The following is a 21,233-nucleotide window of genomic DNA, read 5'->3' on the forward strand; positions in this document are numbered from 1 at the left end:
AGTTCCCACCGCACAGAAAGCAGCTTTGTATTTCTTTGTGTGCTGGTGGCTATAGGTCAATGGAGCGGCCAAACATGGCTGTACTCATGTCAAGACAAACGTGCACGGGGAGAGGACAAGACCCGAGGAAGGTCACTTGTAAATGGTCTAAAGGCAGGCAGGACATTCCCTCCTCAGGCCCCTCTAGGGGCTCCGTGTTCACCCCTGACCTAGATTTGAATCCTCCTGGGATCCTTGTCCAGGTCTCTGACTTCCTTTTCCTGCTTGTTTTCTATCCACAGGCGAAGATTTGTGATGCAGCTTTTAAGGCTACATCTGGGCCTCCTTCCATCATGTCTATGCTGCCTACACACTAGGCTCTCCAGTATCCCTGCACGTACTTATGTAATGCTGTTTCAGGAGGAAATGTCCTGGAGGCCCCAGCCTCTGTCAGGTACATTGTGGCCACTCTTCCCTGAGGGAGTTGATCTGGTGGATCAGGGACGGGTTTTCATTTCCCAGGCTATGGGTCCCTCTATTTGGCCACAGAAAACTGCCACCCTCTCCGTTGCATGCCAAGGTGACTTCTGGGTTTGTGTGGTTCTGAAGTCCATGGTCTCTGACATTCGCCAGTTTACACACTCAGTCATGATTTTACTGACGTGTCCTAAAGGGCTAGATGGGCCTGAACCCATAGATTTTGTAGCCCCCTGGGATGGCTGTGTTATTTTCCACAGCCTTGTGCTGTGGTTATGTGTCATGGGGGCTGTGAACCTTTCCTGTTGGGAGCTTTGAAAGATGAGGCATGAGAGGGGAGGGTGTAGGCAGGTCCATTGAGGGAATGCCACCACACTGATGATCCATGGCCATGAATGGACACAGTCTTACCAATCAAAATACTGAAGTGCTTCCCATCTGGTGGTGAACAGACACTGCTCTGAGCTCACCCTGAGAACCCACCCCATGACCAGGAACTAAAGGGTTCCCACGTGGCTTTTTGAACATCACGTCTGGAAACACCCTGTAAGACAAGGCCCAGATGAACTGCTTGGCAGTTCTGAGCTATCCTCCTCCATCAGAAGGCTGCAATTGTCCTTCAGACACACAGCAGGCTGGACTCTGCCAGGGAGGCCTTTACAGTGCAAGCTGGTGTTGAGCATACATCCTGGTTCCCAGCAGCCCAGGCCCTTCCTGACATGGCACAGCCATCCAGGAAAGTGATTTGCTAAAGGAAAGATAGGGAAGACTATACTTTACCTCCAAATAGAAAGAGAAGCGCCAGCTCCCATGTCTAATCAGGATGAGGAGGTAGTCAAGGGTGCCCGCAGGGTTTCTACTGCAGGACTATGAGGCTCCTGAGAACTGATCCTGCGTGTAGCAACATTTAATAACCCTTGTGCCCAATGATATAGCAGAAGGGCGACAATTTATTGCACCTTTGGGCATCCATTTGTCAAAAGTGCACTTACAGTCATCCATAAGAGAATCACGTTTGCACAATGGTACATATCACTCAATCTTTTACTGCTTTTTTAAACTTATGTAAATTTAACTAATGTACAAAATACACAAAAGTACTCAAACTTATTCATACCTGAATAAGGAAGAAATATAACAATCACTCCATGTTTTTGCAGGTAGTCACCCTTTCATAGCTGGTATTTATAACTACCTTCTTCCATTACCCACTTCATATTCCCTTTGCCTCAGCAAGCACCTCAGCTGGTTGTGGTTCTTTGCAAACCCTTTTCAATTTCAGTGGTAGAACCTGACCTTCATTCCTGAAGGGTCACAGCCATTCCTAGTCCTGCCTGGACTGGTTTCTTGTAGTTTTCCATTGACGTTAATCACAGGGCACGTGATACTAAGAAAACCCTAAGGACTCTCCTGTATTCCTTACCTCCATTGTGGAGCAGCAGTCCAGTTTCCTCTTGGTAATCAGGATCAATCACCGCGGCCTGCATGGAAACTCTCTTCCTTTTGCCTGTAGAGTCAGAGGCGAGAGGAGCCGTAAGGGGCTGGGTGGCAGTCTTAATTTCCAGTCCAAAGAAATCAATGTGTTTTCTCCCTTTGGAATGAAGATCCCTAAACCAGTAGAGCATAAGGTCACATGAACATGAAAAAAAATTATGCTAGTGGATCATGAGGGGTAACAGTGGTAGTAGTGAACGGTGCCCCTCGCATTTCCACCCCTGATTGCTGGACTTGTGAATCCCGGCTATGAGAAAATCAGTGCTATATAATGGACGCTGATTTAGAGCATAAGCAGCTTCCTGGGGAACACCGCCCCAAACCTGCAAGGTATTGCCACCTAGGTAGTAGTACTGTAACTCCGTCTTCACACGCCTATTCTTCTCTCAAGTCAGCGGCTTCAGATGGTGGGGAACAGGAAAAGACCAGTGAATTCCATGAGCATGGGTCCACTGCTGCACTTCATTTATGGGCAGTGAGTTCCTTAATCAGAAGCCATGCTGAGTGGAATACCAAGGTGGTGGATAAGGCATTCTGTGAGTCTACAGATGGTAGTTAACAGGAACATTGTGTGAAGGGAAGGCAAATCTGTATCAGCGTAGGTGTCTAACACACTAAGAGCAAAACACTGCCCCTTCTATGATAGAAGAGGTGCATTGTAATCACCTGCCAGCTGGTTGCTTTCTGATCACCCTGGGGAATAGTGCCCTATCAGGGACCCTGTTTTGGTCTAGGCTCCTGGCAGATTTGGCACTCAGCAGTGGCTGTGGACAGATCAGCCTCGATGAGTGGAAGTCCACGATGCTAAACCCATGCATAACCTCCATTCCTGCCTCTCAGCCACTTTGTTCATGGCCCCCTTGGGCGCCGACAGGAGTGGCTGGGAAGAGAAGCTGGGCAGTACCCACACAACAGGTCATCTTGTCCACTTGACTATTAGAATCCTCCTCTGCTGAGGTTACCCTTTGGTGCGCATTCTTATAGGAAACAAAGAAATTCACCTTTTTTGCCCATTCAGAGAAGTATAGGCACATGCCTCTTCTCCACACCTCCTTGCCACCAATGTTCCTCTCACATTCCTTCCAAGCTCTTGACCAGCCAGCCAAATCGTGCCTCTGTGAACTGAAATTGACTCGTTATCTCTGGCCATTTCTCCCTCCAAGCAAAATAAACCACCAGGTGCATTGCTTAAGTCTGGGCCCCCTGGGAGGATTGTAGCTTGTCACTTTCTTTCAGGGATGTCCCACACAGACACTGTAATGCTTCAGCTGTCCACTTTTGGGTGGTGCCTGCCTATCACATAGAACCATATATAAAGCAGACCTGAGTCTTCTCTTCCTCAGTCAACTTATTGTAGGTATTCTCCGTGAGGCCATAGATGTGGTCTGGGAGAGTGAAGGGAATGTGTCAGGGCTGGGGTCACGGACATTGGGTACACACACTCATGTGACTTGATTGTGCCTGAGGCCCTGCTCCAGCCTGACCTCGTAGACACCACTTCATGGGACGGTGGGGTGCTGCCTCACCTAGTTCATGACGGGCATCCCAGGTCACGGGGTAAGTTGGTGGCCCATGGTTATGCATTCAGTTCTCCTAGCGCTCAGCAGCAAGCCAAAAGCTGACCAGTTGTCTTCAGTGGACAGTAGGGCTTTGCTCCAAAATCCTAAGGGTCTGTGCTGTGATTCATCTTAGGGGGCTGTTAAAGGCACCAAACAACATCTCCAAATGCCACCAACACTTCAATCACCATTGGATCTGCTGGATCACACGGCCCTATTGCCAGAGTAGCTTACATAGCAGCCTGCACCTGCCCCAGGGCCTTCTTTGCTCTGCGCCCTGTTCAAAACTAGCAGCTTTTTGGATCATGCGGTAAAAGAGCCGGAGTTGCCCACCAAAATAAGCAATATGTTGCCTCCAGAATACACAAAGGCGCACTAGGCAGTATGCCTCTTCTTCATTTGTAGGAAGGGCCAGATGCCGCAACTTATCTTTAACCCTAAAAGTGACACCTCAAAATGCCTGACACCACTAGACTCGCAGACGTGTCACAGAGGCGAGAGGCCCCTGATTCATTTCATTTATTTCCCACCTTCTGACATGCAAGTGTCTTCCAATAAAACAGCTGCTACTTTTGCTGACTAGGTTGAATGAGCATGATGTCAAAAATGTCACGGAACAGGGGCTGGCCTGGTGGTGGGTGGTTAAGTTCACGCACTCCGCTTTGCTGGCCTGGGGTTTGCGGGTTCGGATCCCGGATGTGGACCTACGCACTGGTCATCAAGCCATGCTGTGATGGCATCCCACATATAAAATAGAGGAAGATGAGCGCAGATGTTAGCTCAGGGCCAATATTCCTCACCAAAAAAGCTCCCAAAAAACAGAAAAGTAACAGAACAGTGTTATGCCTCATGGAAGAGAAAGGTGATCAAGGTCCCTGTAGACTAAGTTATGACATAGAGCTTGAGAGCTGCTACACCCTGAGGTGGGACATTGAAGGTTTATTGCTGGCCTTGACAGGCCAAAGCAAACTATTTCTAATGTCTTTCCTAACAGATAAAGAAAATACCATTTACCAGATCAAAAGCTGCATACGAGGTATCAGGACTCAAGTAATGAAACTATATGTGGGAAAGCAGCTGTAGTTGTAGTCACCATCTGGTTAAGTTATGACAATCCTCCATCCTTCTCCAAGATTCATCTGTTTTATACACAAGCCATGAGATGACCTGAATGCAGATATAGTGGGATTCATCACCTCTGCGTCCTTCAGTCCTCGGTGGTGGTCCTAATCTCTGCAGCCCCTCCAGGAATGCGGTATTTCTCTTATTTTACTATTCTCCTAAGTAGAGGCAGTTCTAGTGGGTTCCATTTGGCCTTCCCTACCGTAATTGCCCTCACTCCACCGGTCAGGGAACCAGTCTCATGATTCTGCCATTTGCTGACTGTGTCAATTACCACTAAGCATTCTGAGACTGGGGGAAAAGCTATAGGATGGGCTCAGGGACCCACTGGACCCACTATGAGACAGATCTGGGTTAACCTACATTGATCACCTGATCCTATAAGCCCTACTCTGATTCATGGAGCACAGTGATGTTTTGGGTCTCCTGGAATTAGTGTGTCACTTCAGAACCTGTATTCAATAATCCCTATAATTCTGATTATTTCCTTTTCCCTAATGTATGGTCACCATCACAAAAGGCTGTACATCCTTTGGGGGAAGGTTGGGAAGAGATTAACCGTTTTAATTTTAAATAGTATATCTAGATCCTTACTCAAGGGAATCAGCCTCCCCTTCACACCAGGGCTCCTGTATCTGTCAAGTGGCTCAGGGGTGGGAAATGATTGAAGGGCCATGACTGTTTCAGTGATTCAAGTTAGACTTCTGTTCACTTGATCTAGAACCATTCTTACACAGATCAAGAATTTCATCGACTGCCTTCTCTTTCCCTCTACAGACACTCAGATCAACTAGCTACCACCATAGGTTTCTGTGAGTCAAATGGATTCTCATTATTGCCTTGACTCCACTATCCATTACAGAAACCATAACCACCTTGTCTCTTGAGATTCAGTGCCTCTGCTTGGTCTCTGCTGCCCCGGGATCCCAGTGTCCTCACTGCATATCAAGATCCCAGGTCACTGGCAGCAGTTCCACTGTAATGTCTGCCCTAAAGAGGAGAGTGGCCACAGAGCTCTTCACGGACTCTGGGGCTGCCCTCATGAATTTATTTCCACAGTAGTAGTGCAAGTGTGTCCTCTGGACCCTGTTGGGGTGGGTAGGCATGTCTTACATGATAAATACACGCTAACGTTCCAATCACCTAAGCCTTGGATACCTTCTTCTATAGGAGACCAAGGAAGGTCAGCCTCACTTAGTGTATTCCCGGCAACCAATGACACTGCTGGAACTCTTTGTGCCCTCTCAAGACACAGCAAAGAGTAGAGAATCTCTGCTTAGTGGGCCCATATCAATAAATTAGACCGGATCCAACTTTATGTTCCTTCCACCATTATCCAAACCCCTTAATAGCCATTTGCACACCGTTTTCCTAGATTTGTTTCTGTATACACTGGGGAAAGGATGCAGCTATTTTGGAACGTAGCACAACTCCTCATGGGTCATATTTTACACTTCAGTCTCTGGGACATGCTGGGAATTGAGGCTACTAGGTCTAGTAGCAAATGGGGCTGGTGGGTGTAGGTCCTCAGGAGAATCAGCAGTACTTGCAACGCAGCTTCCCAGGGGAGACCATTACCGAGTCCTTAGGAAAAGCACAGTTCACCCCCTCACGCAGGGCTGGGAGGGCTTCTTTGTTGGCAAAGAAGACTGTACAATCTTATAATCATTTTTATTCCCATAGAGTCGGTAGTAATATCCAACTTTCATTTCTGGTTATAATAATTTTATCCATTTTCTTTTTTGCTGGTTAGTCTAGCTAAAAGTTTGCCAATTTTATTGCTTTTTTCCTAGAAAACACTTTTGATTTGACTGATTTTCCCTCTTGTTTTCCTGTTCTTTATTTCACCTCTGCTCTTATATTTATTATAAGCCTCTTTTTGCTGGTTTCAGGGTTGGTTTACTCTTCATTTTCTACTCTTCAAGGTGTAAAGTTAGGTTATGGTTTTGAGATCTTTCTTCATCTAATGTAGGCATTTACAACTATAAATTTCCCGGTGAGCGTTTCTTTTTCTGCATCCCATGAGTTTGGTAGGTTGTATTTTCATTTTCATTTTATTCAAGGTGTTTTCTAGTGTCCCTCATATTTTCAACTTTCATCCACTGGGTGTTAATGCTGTATTGTTTAATTTTTATGTATTTATGATTTTTTCCAGTTTTCTTCCTGTTCTTGATTTCTAATTTCACCCCACTGTGATTAGAAATTATATTTTATTTGATTTCAATGTTTTAAAAATTTGCTAAGACTTGTTTGGGGGCCTAAAATATGGTCTATCCTGGGGAATGTTCCATATGCACTTGAGAAGAATACATATTCTGCTGTTTTGGGTGGAAGGTTAAGTCTAGTAGATTATGGTGTTGTTCAAGTTCTTTATTTCCTTAGTGATTTTCTGTCTGGTTGTAATATCCTTTTTTGAAAGTGGAGTATTGAAATCTCCATTATTGTTGGAGAACCGTCTATTTCTCCTTTCAATTCTGTCGATTTTGCTTCATATGTTTTGGGAGCTCTGCTGTTAGATATGTGTGTTTAAAATTGTGACATCGTCTTGATGGATTGTACCTTTTATCAATACATAATGCCATCATGAATGAGAGAGACCTGATCGCTTCCCTTGAGGAACTCACAAGCAGTCCAGGGAAGAGACTGAGAGACCATCACAGCAGGAGCTGCAAGAGAGGCCTGTGCCACGTGCTGCAGCAGGACCTCATCTCCTTAGGTGTCCTGTGTCCCTGGAATGGCAAATGCATGTAGCACGTGCTCAGTAAGCACTGGCTGGATGCAAGTGAGGAGCACTGACTGTGATGGCAGCACTAGTTCTCATTCAGGGAAACTGAGATTTGTGCTAGTGGCAGAGCTCAGACCAGAACCTCGTGTTCCTGATCTTCTTCTCGTTCTCACTTGTCCGTGATGCCAGTAGTGATTTCAGTATTGAATTCATGGCTGAAAGACTCATTCATCATAGCCTTGTTCTTTTACTCATTCCAAGATCTTACCACGTTACAGGCACGTACTTGGTAATGGTGAGTAAAACTGGAGAAGGCCTCTTTCTTCATGGATCTGGGAGAACAGTGAGAGGTGCGAAGACAGTCATCAGATCACCACAAAGTGTCACATTACAAAAAACAATAACTGATATTTATGGGGAGTGTAGGACATGTCACATACTAGATTGACAGTGTTTGAATGCATAAACTCGTTTTGTCCTCAGAAGAATTTTGGATGTGGTAGGTATCACTCCCTATTTATATATATGGTAAAAGGAGCACAGAAAGGCAAAGTAGTTTGGCGGATGTCACACAACTAGAAATTGGTGGTGTGGGGATCCCAACACTCTGAGTCCCAGTTTCCTCAGTTTCTGAAAGCAGAATGACAAAGCTTAGTTGTGCGGATTAAGTTAAAAGAGGAAAACACACCTAGCAACACGACTGAGTTTACAATAGGTGCTCACTAATGATTACTGAATTTCAGTGGCTGTGGGACTCACGAGGTGGACAGGACTTCCCTCATCGTGTTGGTGGGTCCTCATAGCTCTTGCGCAAGCTTTGTGAGTGACTTTGAATGGTCAGACATTGAACAGGTCCCAGGACATCACAGACCTTATGCTTGAAATGTGAAGAATTTGGGTAAGCCCTGGGCCTCCCAGCCTGGCATTCTGGCCTTCTCAGAATGGCCTAACCAGCCTCCAACACTCTTAAACTCAACACACCAGATGGATCACCCTCCTCAAACATGCCCAGGGCTTTCCTCCTCCCACACCTCTGCTCTTCTTGTCCCCCACATAGAATGCCTATCCACCCCATCTCTGCCTCCTCAGACAGGTGGATTTCCTAGGTGACTCCACCCTGTCAGAGAGAATCTGTGTGTCTTCCACGTGACCAAGGCCAGGTCACTTCTGATCCTTTCATCATCCCAATGGCAAAGGGAGAGAGAGCTCAGTGTATTCCTGCTTGCCCTACCAGATTGGAGGATGGGATCATAAATTACGTTCTATTCCATGCACTATAAGACATAGAAAGGAGGAAGCAATGGGAATCTTGTTGGGTTGAGGCCATACTTCTTCCAGAGAAAAATAGAGCCACACAGTTAAAAGGCCCTGATGTAGATAATTTATCACCTTCTTCAGTAAAACAAAGTTCTGCCATGTAGTCAAACTAAGTGCTTCTTAACATGCAACTCCCTGAGGCTGCTCCTACCCATGAATGGTGGAAATCATTGGGCAAAGTTTGATCAACAGAACTCTTCACTAGTACTGATCTTTTTGCCGAGGGAGTGAAATAGACCTAAGACTTGATCACTCAGCCCAGCTGAGCTCAGCTCGTGGCCAGCCCCGAGTAGTCAGTGCTGTATGCCATCTGCATGGACAGTGGTTGTGCCGTTCTATCACACTGCAGGGGACAACTTCTGGGTAGTCTGCATCTTCTCTAGGGGGCAGACATCCTGGAGTGGCCTTGGAGCAGATGCTGGAGGACAGTGTCAACTCTTGAACCATGTCTGCAGAATCTGGGTAAATTCACAGGAACCATGGCCTGGTTTTGATTTTCTGAGGATGACCAGTCTAGGGTTATGGATCAAAGTCTGCAGCAGGAGCCACCTCATCCTGGACCTAGCTGAGAGGCAGGAACCTAAGATAGAATCAGAATAGATGGACCAGGGGAAGGGGCAGCTTGTCTCTGTTCTTCTCAGAGGCTGTTGGAAAAGCTTTCTGGGTGGTGTGACATGTGAAAGGAGAAGCTGGACCAGGACTCCCGGGGACATGAAGAAGGCTGGAGGGATCTGAGGTTGTCCCACAGAGCTGGGTATCTACAGTGTTAGGAACAGAAATGAGCTGAGTCCTGACTGGCACTGAATGTCCACAGATAAGACATGGCTATGGGCTTCCAAGGAGAAGTCAGAGCAGAGGAATAGGGGTGGAAGGGGTGGGAGTAGACAGTATAGAGCCTTGAGGGGGCAGGAGTTGGTGACCTAGAGAGCTTCTGGTGAGCAACAGGGCAGATTAGGCAAAACTGAGCCCCATCTTGGAGGGCAGCAGGCCTGCAGCCTGGAATATGGACAGAGACTCCAAGAAATGGGGGATGGAGGACTCAGCTAGCAGAGGTAGAGTTCATTTCCAGGAAAAAGAGAAGGGCCTATTTGGAAGGGCAAGGACACAAGGCTTCAGGGGTCCCATGGCCAGGCTGACAGGGGGCTAAGCCTCCTGATCTCCCAGGTAGAAGGGCTCCCAGGGCGTGGAGTGTGGAGAAAGGGGGCAGGGGAGGGGGAACCTGAAGCATCTCAGGGATACCAGGGAAGTCAGCGTGCTTGTGTCCTGGAGTTCAACCCCAGTGTGGATTCAAACAGCAGGCATTACTGCTGACTGATTTAGGCCCCAGTATTTGACAGCCTGTGGCCTGTGGTCAGGATGCGAGAAAAGCTGATGAGCATGGGTTGGTGTGATAATGGTCCACATAGAGCCCCCAAAATCCCAAAGGCAAGTCAAGCCAGGCAGTAGGTCACAGGCTGGCCCAGCATCAATTTGTTCCTAAATGGTGCCTGTGTCTTTGCTGAGAATCTAGAAAATGAGGTACAAAAAGCTGGAAGGGCTCATAGAGATCACATTCTAGTCCATCCATCTTGTGAGGAATTTGAATCTCAAAGGGGCTGGGAGCTGCTGTGGCTAATAGAGAGAAGGCATCAGTCACATGACAAATGGATGACTGCATGAATAGACGTGGGCCCGAAGTAGAAAAACTACCTTTTGCTGCACAGAAATGGCTGATTTTGAAGTATTTCAACTGAACAGGCCATTTTTCTTGACTAAATAAGTTTCCAACTGACACCATTAAATCTAAGAGGCATTCTTTCTCAAAAATTTCTAAGCCATGCATCCATAAATTAAACTTCTAATTGTTCAGATAGAATCCCGCTACCTCTCTCTGCCCTCCATTACACTTCAAAGGTCTGTCAAAAGTGCTGGTTACTTAGTAGACTTAAACTCCCTTCTAACCACTGGGTTGAATGTTTTTCCCACTCAGCTTTATAGCCTCCACGGGAAGATAAGCTCTGAGCACAAGTGAAGAGTGTGAACTGTGAACTGCTGATACCTGACCTCCAGGCAGCTTCTACAAAGGTGCAAGACCAGCCCTCCCCAGACGTGTGGCCAGTTGGGATGGGCCACTTACCCACGTCTGCTCCCTCACAGCCATTCTGCATGATGGCCTTGTCTAGGCGGGCAGTCAGCCACGTGCCCTCGAGGCAGCTGCTGAGCAGCCTGGAGAGGCAGGCGCCCAGGCCCAGCAGCACGCTGTAGAATGCGAAGTAGTTGCAGCTGTGGAACACTTTCCTGTGAAGGGGCAGCACCCTTTCTTATGAGAAGACGGCGAGGCAGGCCGGCTCAGGACCTCCCCAGACTAGTGCTCAAATCCTAACTGTCCCATATCCTAGCTGTGTGACCTCGTGCTCTAAGCAGGAGCTGATTGTCCCCACCTCACAGCACTGGTGTGAGGACCGACTCAGACACAGTGTAGAGGGTGCTAAGCAGGACAAATGTTAGCAGGGACTGTAACATATCTTGGGATCCTTGGGTTTTGAAGTTTCTTGTACAATAAGAAATCTCACGTGGTTACAGCTGGTTTTGTTGTTATAAAGACTGTGGCTTTCCCACTGTGTGTTGTAACAGTGACCTGCCCCCAGCTGGAACTGCTCAAGTCCTCCAGAGGAAACTTCCCAAATGACCACCTGATCACATGGTATCCTGTTGCCTATGGGATAAAAGCCCAAATTTTATCCTTAGTTTATGGGTCCTCTTACAGAGGGGCTGATCTGGCCTTGTTGCTTTGTGCCCACTCCCTGCCCCTGATCATCTAAGGCCACTACATGGCCACCATATTAGATCCCCTCTCTTCTTCTAACATGCCCTGCCTTCCTGTCTTCATCTGCACAGTGGGGGCTCTCTCCTCATCTCTAACTGTAGCAATCCTACCATCCTACTGACCTCAGCCCAAATGTCCCATCTGCAGTTGAGTTACCTCCTGCCTCTCATCCACCACCCTGCCTCTCCTTCCTCATTATTTGTGTTTCTCCTATAATCTTTTCACACCCTCTGGAGTCTACATGTCTGTGTCTGTGGCTCCAGTGACTGTGAGCTTGTCACAGCACGTCCTATGGAGACATCTCTTTATCCTCATATTGCTTGCTCAATGAGTGAATGGCTTTGAATGAATGAATCAGAAAGAATTACCATCTGCCAAGTAGTATTGTTTCCTCTTTGAAGTAGCACAATTATTTGCAAGGTTCCTAGATGATGAGTGAGTTTATGCATGGTCACAGTGCTCTAATGGGTGGGGCCGGGATTTGGAAGTCTGGCAGGCAGTCTGGCTCCAGAACCCACTCCTGAAGCTCTGTCCCACCCTCTCTCAGAGACCATAAATCACACCTAGGAACCTGCCAAGGATGAAGGGCCAGCACAGACAGACAGCTGAAGTGGAAACCCTACAATTCCACATTCCCTCCTTTGCCCCTAACTGTTAAAGAGAGCACAAGGCTTCTGCTTGTGAACTGTGTCCAGGTTTGGCTGCAGGAAAAAGCCCAATTAAAGTAATAAAATAAATCTCCAGAAACTGATCCTAAAGAAACAGGGATCTATGAATTGCCTGACCAAAAATTCAAAATAATTGCCTTAAAGAAGTTCAACATGCTACATCAGAACATAGAAAGACACAAATTAAATCAAGAAAATGATTCATGAACAAAATCAGAATATCCAACAAGTAAAGAAATATAAAAATGACCTCAAAAAATTCTTGTGTTGAACAATATAATAACTGAGTTGGACAATTCACAAGTGTGGTTGGACACCAGAGTTCATCAAGCAGAAGAAATAATCAGTGAACTTGAAGGTAAGTCATTTGAAATCCTTGAGTCACAGGAACAAAAAGAATAAAGAAAAATGAAGAAAGCATAAGGGATTTTTGCAACTTCATCAATCAGATCAATACACATATGGGAGTCCCAGAAAGAGAAAAGAGAGAGAAAGGGGAAGAGAGCTTCTTTGCAGAAATAATGGCTGAAATCTTCCCAAATCTGAAGAAGGAAATGAACATCCAAACTCAAGAAGCTTAAAAGGCTCCAGCTAAACAAGTTATAGTCAAACTGACAAAGGTCCCAGACGAGAGAGAATCTTGAAAGCAGCATGAAAGGGACCTATCAGATACAAGCGAAGACCTATAAAACTATCTGCAATTTCTCAGCAGGAGCATTACAGGCCTGCCAGAGGGGAGTGGGATGATATATTCAAAGTGCAGTCAGATTTTAAAAACCCTGCCAACCAAGCATACTATATCAAGCAGAACTGTCCTTCAAAAATGAAGGCTTGATAAAGACCTCCCCAGATAAACAAACCTGAGGAAGAGCATCACCAACAGAACTGCCTTACGAGAATTGTAAAAGAGTCCTTCATCTTGAAACACAAGGACACTAGAAACCAAAATGAAAACATGAAAATAGAAAGCTCTCTGGTAGGGTAAACATATAGACAAATACAGAATCCTGTGATAACGGTAACAAAAATCACTTAAAATTCTCGCATACCATTTAAAAGATAAAAGCACAGAGGGTAACTATAACAATAAAACTATGTTAATAGATACAAAATATAAAAATATTTTTTTTTTATTTTTTGTCACTTTGAAAGTGATAACATAAAGTGTGGGGTGGAAATGTAAGGGAGTAATGTTTTTGTATGCAATTGAAGTTAAGTTGTTATCCATTTAGAATAGATTGTTATCAGTGTAAGATGTTTTATGTAATCCCCACAGTAACCGAAAGGATCATACCTATGGGGATGACAGCAAGACAGTGGATAGGACGTTTCCTCCTCTTGTCTCCCCATAGGAACAATAATTTGGCAGCCATCTACGGACAAAAGTGCCTTTTTGGGAGCTTCGAGATCCAAGTAGGCAGCTGTGAAACACTGGTGGAGCCCAAGACCGGGGAGGGACTTTTCTTTGAGAAGGCAACCCCACAGCCAGGTCTCAGGCTTGCTGACCATATCCCTGGCTGCAGCCATGCTAAAAGCCTCGTTTCCTTGTTGAATTGGCTACAGCCCCATTTGGCTTTGGTCCTGCCATCAGCACCAACCACCAAGAGACCCAGAGGGAGTTACACCTCTCTGTGTCTTAGGTAACAGGCCTGTCTGCCTTGGTCCTTGCTGTGGACCCTGAAGTGGCCTATGACCAAGCTACAGCTTCTCTCAGCCACGTTCCAGGAGCAGACAAGTTTCTACAGAGACCCAGTGGGAGACACACACATCCATGTCCCCAGAGGATGGCCCACGGACATCATTCCAAAAGTGGATCTTGAATCAGCCCTGTAACCTGGCTCCCATCCATCCAAGCCACACTCCAGTAGCAGTTATGCCTGTCCAGGGACCTGCTGGGAGACACGCCCATCTGTGCCCCTGGAGGCAGGTCCACTAACCTAGGTCCAACCATGGGTTCTGAAGCAGTCCTGTAACGTGGCGCCAGCCCCTCTCAGCAGCAGTGAGGGAGCAGACATGCCCACCCAGGGACCTGGTAGGAGGCACCCCATCTGTGCCTTCTAAGGAGGACCTGCAGACCTCAATCTGGCTGCAGATCCGAAGGAGCCCTGTGACTTATTTAGAACACCTCTAAGCTGTGGCACTGGGCTAGTCCTGCCACCCAGGGATCCACCTAGTGTCCTGGTGGGGCCATCCCAGGAATCTGACAAGAGATTTACCATTTAACCATCCACACACCTGGAAACAGGTCCACCTTCTGCAGACTCAAATGTGAACCCTGAAGTGAACCTTTGTCCCAGCCAGCCCTATTGACCAAGGTCCTGGATGCAGTCCTATCCACTGAGGGGCCAGACAGGATTCAGCTTGCCCAAGCCCCTAGTAACAGGCCCACAAATCATGGACACCACTGTGGACCCAGCCACAACCACGTGACCCATCTCCAGTAGGCTTGACTGTGACCTTGGAGGCAAACTCATCAGACCACGGACCTGACAGGAGAAGAATTTTTACCAGTGGAACCCAGTCTGTAAGGCTTGAAGAAGTATTTGCTTCTTCACATGTACTAACAACAGTACAGAGCTACACAGATCATAAAGAATCAGGAAAACATGACACCATCAAAAGTAACAAAGTTCCAGTAACCTAACTCAAAGAAATGGAGATCTACAAACTGCCTGACAAAAAATTCAAAATAGTCATCTTAAAGAAGCTGAATAAGATGCAAGAGAACACAGACAGACAACTAAACAAATGCAGGAGAATAATGAATGAACAAAATGAGGTGATTAATAGAGAAATAGAAATCATAAACAAGAATCAAACAGAAATCCTAGTATAATGACAACACCAAAAATTCGAGAGAGCTTCAACAGCAGATTTTATCATGCAGAAGAAAAAATAAGCAAACTCAAAAACATCATTTGAAATCATCCAGTTAGGAGATCAAAAAGAAAAAATAATGAAAAAGAGTGAAAAAGTGTATGAGATCTATGGGACACCACCATGGGAAGGAATATGCATACTAGGAAGTCCCAGAGGGAGAAGAGAGAGAGCGAGATGGGCAGAAAGCTTATTTAAAGAAATAATGACTGAAAAGTTCCTAAATCTCGGGAGGGATATAGATATTCAGGTTCTTGAAGCTCAAAGGACCCCACCAAGTTCAATATGATGCATATTACCCCAAGACACATTATAATCAAATCGTCATAAGTCAAAAACAAAAAGAGAATTTTGAAATCAGCAAGAGAGAAGTGACTCATCACATTTAAAGGGGTTGTAGTTTTCCCAGCAGAAACCTTGCAGGCCAGGAGGGAGTGGGGTGACCTATCCCAAGTGCTGAAAGAAAAGCACTGCAAATCAAGAACACCTTATTCAGTAAAGCTGTCCTTCGGAAATGAAGATAAGATGAAGACATTCCCAGACCAACAAAAGCTGAGGGAATTCATCAATACAAGACCTGCCTTACAAGACATTCTCAAGGGAGTTCTTCAAGTTGAATGAAAAAACACTAAGTAGCAACATGAAAGCATATGAAAGTATAAATCTAACTGGTAAAGGTAACATATAGTTAAATTGAGAATATTCCAACACTGTAATGATGGTGCATAACACTTTTAACTATGATATGAATGTTAAAAGCAAAAATATTAAAATAACTATAGCTATTGTTAGTGGATACACAATATAATAATATGTAAAATGTGACATCAATAGCATAAAATGTGAATGAGGGGAGAAATAAAAGTATACAGATTTGTATGCAATTAAAGTCAAGTTGTTATCACTTTAAGTTGGACTTCTATAGGTAGGAGATATTTTACATAAGCCTCATGGAAACCACAAAGAAAAATTCTCTAGTAGATACACAATAGATAATGAGAAAAGAATCAAATCATAGAACTACAAAAAAATCAACAAATCACAAGAGACGACAGCGAGAGGAAGAAAGAAACTACAAAACCACCAGAAAATCCAAAAAAGAGCAATAGTGGAGCTGGCCTGGTGGCGTAGTGGTTAAGTTCGTGTACTCTGCTTCTGGTGGCCCGGGGTTAGCAGGTTCAGATCCTGGGCGTGGACCTACACACTGCTCATCAAGCCACGCTGTGGCAGACATCCCACATAAAGTAGAGGAAGATGGCACGGATGTTAGCCCAGGGCCAATCTTCCTCAGTAAAAAAGAGGAGGATTGGCAGCAGGTGTCAACTCAGGGCTGATCTTCACACACACACACACAAAAGGGCAATAGTAAGTCCTAACCCGCCAATAACTACTTTAATGGTAAATGGATTAAATTCTCCAATCAAAGACACAGGATGGCTGAACAGACAAAATAAACAAGATATAACATTGTGCTCCATACGAAAGACTGATTTTAGCTTTTAGGACATACATAGAGTAATAATGAAGGAATTGAACTAAATAACATGCAAATGGTAACCAAAAGAGAGCAGGAGTGGCTATACTTATGTCAGACAAAATAATCTTTCAGTCAAAATCTGTTCACCAAAGACAAGGAGGTCACTATATATTGATACAGGGGCAGTTCATCAAGAGGACATAAAAACTGTAAATATACTGCACTCAACATCGGAGCACCTAACTATATAAAGTAAAAATTAACAGAAATGAGAGGAGAAATCGAGAGTAATAAAATAGTAGGAGGGGACTTCATTCCCCCACTATCAACAATGGATAGATCATTGAGACAGAAAATCAGTGAGGACACAGCAGAAGTGAAAAAACACTATTGACCAAAAGGAACCACAAGTCTTGTCTAGAACATCCCATCCAAGAGCAGCACAATACACATTTTTCTTTTCCTTCCTTACACATGGATGATTCTCCAGGATAGACAAAATGTTGGGCCACAAAACAAATCTTAACAAATTTTAAAAAACTGAAATCATCCCAGCTATCTTTTCCAAACACAAAGGTGTGAAACGAGAAAACAATAACAGGAGGAAAACTGGAAAATTCACAAATATGTGGAAATTACACAACATACTTCTGAACGATCAATAGTTTAAAGAAGATATCAAAAAATACCTTGAGTCAAAGAAAATGGAAACACAACATACAAAAACGTATGGGATGCAGCAAAAATAGTTCTAAGAGGGAAATATAAAGTGACAAATGGCTACACTAAGAAAAAAGAAATCTCAAACAACCTAGCTTTATGCCTCAAGAAGCTATAAAAACTAGAAAAAGGAGAACAAACGAACCCAAAGGTTAGCAGAAGGAAAGAAATAATAAAGATTAGAGCATAAATAAATGAAATAGAGCCTAGAAAGACAATAGAAAAGATCACCAAAAATACGAGTTGGTTTTTTGAAAAGATAAAATAGACAGACCTTTAGCTAGACTAACCAAGAAAAGAGACAAGACTCAAATAGGTAAAATTTAAACTAAAAAGGAGGCATTACAACTGATATCACAGAAATACACAGGATTATCAGAGACTGCTATGAACAATTACATGCCAGCAAATTGGATAATTTAGAAAAAAAGGAACCTAAGCAGAATGTAAGCCCCAAGAGGATGGAGATGGCTGTCTGTTTTGATCACTGCTGTATCCCTAGCACCCAACAGAGCACCTGGTTTACAGCAGTCACTCAATAAAAATTTACTGAGCAAATGAATCAGTGAGTGAATGTGCCAGGCATTGAGTTCAGCACTTTACATGGATGATCTCATTGAGTCCTCATAACACTCTATGCTTTAGCCAGTGTTAATACCATTGATACTTCAGCTAGTATGTCTGACCCAATGGACACTCCCAAGGACCTTGCTTTGAGCCTCAGGTCCAGCTGCTCTAACGCAGCACTGCCCAACTCCCTTGGTTTTCCCCAGGGTCCTCCCAAATGGACCTCTTGTACAACACATAGGCTATATTTTAAGTCAGGTCACCCCAAATATATCTCCCAATTTGGTGAAAATATGCCCATCCATTTTCCCATGATGTAGGAACAGAAGAAACTTAAATTTTTAGAAGGCTTTTGATTTTATTTTTATTATTCAAAAAAATCTCCATTTTTAAATCTAGCTTTCTGACTGTGCTTGTGCCGTCGACACTTTCACAATGATTTTCTGTTCCTCCTTTAGAAAAGCATACTTGATCCTGTCACAGACACATTTAGCAACCATGGAGGCACCACAGGCCCAGATGATAAGTTTTTTTGTTTTAGACAATCTCATAAGAACTTTAGGTCTCATGGCATGAACTCCTTGAAGCTGACCTGGGCACACGCGACATGTGGATTCTGGTGTTGTCCCTCCCTTCTTGGTATAAAGATAGACAATTCTAATACCAGGGGCTCAGGACAGCCTGGCATTGCTGGAAGCTGTATTGTAAGATAGCCTACAACAGTATGTCAAGTGCTGGACCATTTTGAATGCCTCTAGACACTATCCCCAGAAAAGGAAAAGAAAAAGAAACTTAATTGTATTTATAGAGATTAAAAAGAACTGTGTATTAAAAACATTAGCCCTAATCCTTTGTCATACATTTTGCCAATACCTTCCATTATTTTCATTTGCCTTTTAGTTTTATTTACTGTATTTTTTTTTTTTTTACTTGGAAATGTTTTCCCTTTTTTGTAGCAAAATCTATCAGTCTTTCCTTTATGGTTTTTTTCTTTGCTATTATATATAGAAAACTTTTATAGTTTAAGTAGACAAATAATCATACATAATAACCACTTCTCTGTGGAATTGTCTGGAGTTGGAATAAAAAACCCTTGGCTTTCCAATGTGAAATCAGGGTGGTGGTGCACAGAATCCCTCCATTTCCACATAATGGCACCAGATTAGCTTTGCAACAGCTCCAGGGTGATCTAAACCTCTCAGGGCCCTGGGGTGTCGAAGTTCTTGTCTCTGGAAGAGAAGATGGAACCATCAGTTCTGTTTCTTCTCCAGCTTCTATAGACTTGGCTCTCTGCAAAGCATCCATCATCACAAACACGACTTCAGTTCCTTGGGCTCAATAACTTTGGGCATTACCTAGCACCTAGGCAATAAGGGAGTATGTTTGCATTACTATGTGTATATTCATACGACTTTCCTCATTAAGCTTCAGAGGACTGAACAACAACAACAATTAAATAGTTTCAAAACAGTCCTCTACAGTAGTTGAAAGTTATATAAGGAAGGAAAAGAAAAAAAAAACTCAACCAAATGTAATACTATATGTTAAAACATGGAATTTTCTATGCACGTGAGTGAGAATTGGTTAGGATGAAGAAATTTGCACCATAAAATGAGTTAACTGGTAATGAGTAATGAATTCTAAGTATTCATTGAATTCCAATGAATCCCAAGTAAAGGGCCCTGCTTCCAGTGCCTTGCAAGAAAACCTGAAGACATATAACTTTCCCTATGAGACGGTGGGAAACATATCACAGGCTCACTGTGAGACACTGGTCTCCCAAATACACAAGCAGACCAACATTGTTTTGGCTCTACATTGAGTGCACTGGTTGTCTGGAGACAGTTATATCTTACAGAAATAATAGCAAAGGTAGTGTTGTTCTCTGTGTTATATAATTATCAAAAGCAGCTTCAGAACTTGTTGGAGCCTCCCTCTGTCTTATTTGAAGAAATAAAGTTACAGCAGCAACATGAGGGTTGTGTAATGACAGGGTGCAATGGTAATTAGTTGCTAATTAGAATTTTCTGAAATACTAGGGCGATCATCAGAGGAAAACCCTACTCAACATCACATGTAAGTTAAAAATGCCCCTGGGTAGCTATTAACTTCTGAATATAGTAGCAGGTATAAGCACTTCAGTTGAGGTTAATCAACAGTTCTATTACCTACTTAGCTTTTAGAGGTTACAACTTGATAATTTTTATGGAACTACATCAGTCTAGGTTTATACCCAGGCTTATGAATTTATACATTTAAAAATATCTTTTATTTTATTGCAAGGCTGCTGCTAAAGAAAATTGGCTTTAATAAACATCCTTTTGATATTGGACTCAGTCCTCTTTCTTTTTCCCTTGAGATTTTTTTAGACTTTTCATCAGGAAGAGGTACTTAGGTAACTACCAACACGAAGACGTAAACAGATCTCAAAGACAAAGTCATATTGACCTCATACGGACCTTTCCCTCATGGTGATCCGTGTCAGATCTTTTAAACAAGGAGTCAAAGGAAACTTGGCAAAATGATTCTTTTTAACCTCCAATTACAATTGAAAATCTCATTGGAACCACAAAAAAATTAGAGGAACAGTCCAGAACACAGCCAAATAATGTAGTCTAGACTTTAACTAGCTACAGAATGCTGTAATTACTGTATCTTGATTTAAGATTTGTATTTAATAAGATACAATGCAGCTGCTATATATTCAGTCTATTTATTGATAAAAATAATACCCAATAGTTTCATCTATGGGGGAAAAGTTCATTTTCTTCACATTCAACACAGAAAATATTCAAACATGACAGAATCACATATGATATTTTAACAGATTTGTTTATCTGATCTTGTATGTATTTACCTATTTTTGGTCATTTGCACGTAAGAACATAAATATTACCTTATTGTACTGATGGTGCTCAGGGCAAGCTGCCCCAGGAAGCACCACTCTGGTATGTGGATTATTTCGAGCTGAAGACAATAAGGACTCAGAGAGAGAGCTCAGGAAAAATATTTGAGTTTTCCCTCCCAAACTGCCTAAAGAATTTAAAACCAAAAAATCTGTTTTAGGAAGGGGTTATTATCATGACTGCTATAAAAGATAATTTAGGATAGAGGTTACAATAGAAAAGGCACCAACAAGCCCATCTTATCGGGAGTCCTGTCTCTCTGGCCACATTCTTTGGATGGCCCTGCGAGGAGTTGTCAATCATTTACAAAGAAAGTCTCCATTTGTAAAGGTATCTCCCTCTCTGTATTGAGAAAAAGGGGGGGTGAGCTCATTTCTAGTAACTTATCAATGTGGAAGATGAGGCCTTGGGGCTGTATAATAAACCTTACTCTTGTTTACTGTGCTTTAGTGGTAATCTCCTGTAACTGACTCCCCCCACCCCCAAAATCCTCCTTTGTCATTGGCTGAAAATGATATTTAAGACGAGAATTTCTGCTA

General features: G+C 43.7%; 1 protein-coding gene and 1 pseudogene across 5 annotated transcripts in view; one reads left to right on the forward strand and one right to left on the reverse strand.

The window, feature by feature from the left end:
- LOC131423087 (ral guanine nucleotide dissociation stimulator-like) overlaps nucleotides 1-21,233 on the forward strand; it is a 52,049-nt gene that overhangs the window by 15,674 nt on the left and 15,142 nt on the right. For 2 of the 5 annotated variants that reach the window (XM_058570650.1, XM_058570651.1), the window contains one exon: nucleotides 282-1,973. In XM_058570650.1, the coding sequence (XP_058426633.1) occupies nucleotides 282-774 (493 nt within the window). In that variant the 3' untranslated portion in view covers nucleotides 775-1,973. Of the gene's footprint in view, nucleotides 1-281; nucleotides 1,974-3,642; nucleotides 3,719-10,642; nucleotides 10,788-21,233 lie in introns of those variants that run through there. The other 3 variants (XM_058570654.1, XM_058570653.1, XM_058570652.1) reach the window with 3 other exon arrangements.
- LOC131423093 (large ribosomal subunit protein eL34-like) lies at nucleotides 17,933-18,770 on the reverse strand (annotated as a pseudogene).

Source organism: Diceros bicornis, chromosome 27, assembly GCF_020826845.1.
Source record: "Diceros bicornis minor isolate mBicDic1 chromosome 27, mDicBic1.mat.cur, whole genome shotgun sequence".
Taxonomy (NCBI): domain Eukaryota; kingdom Metazoa; phylum Chordata; class Mammalia; order Perissodactyla; family Rhinocerotidae; genus Diceros; species Diceros bicornis.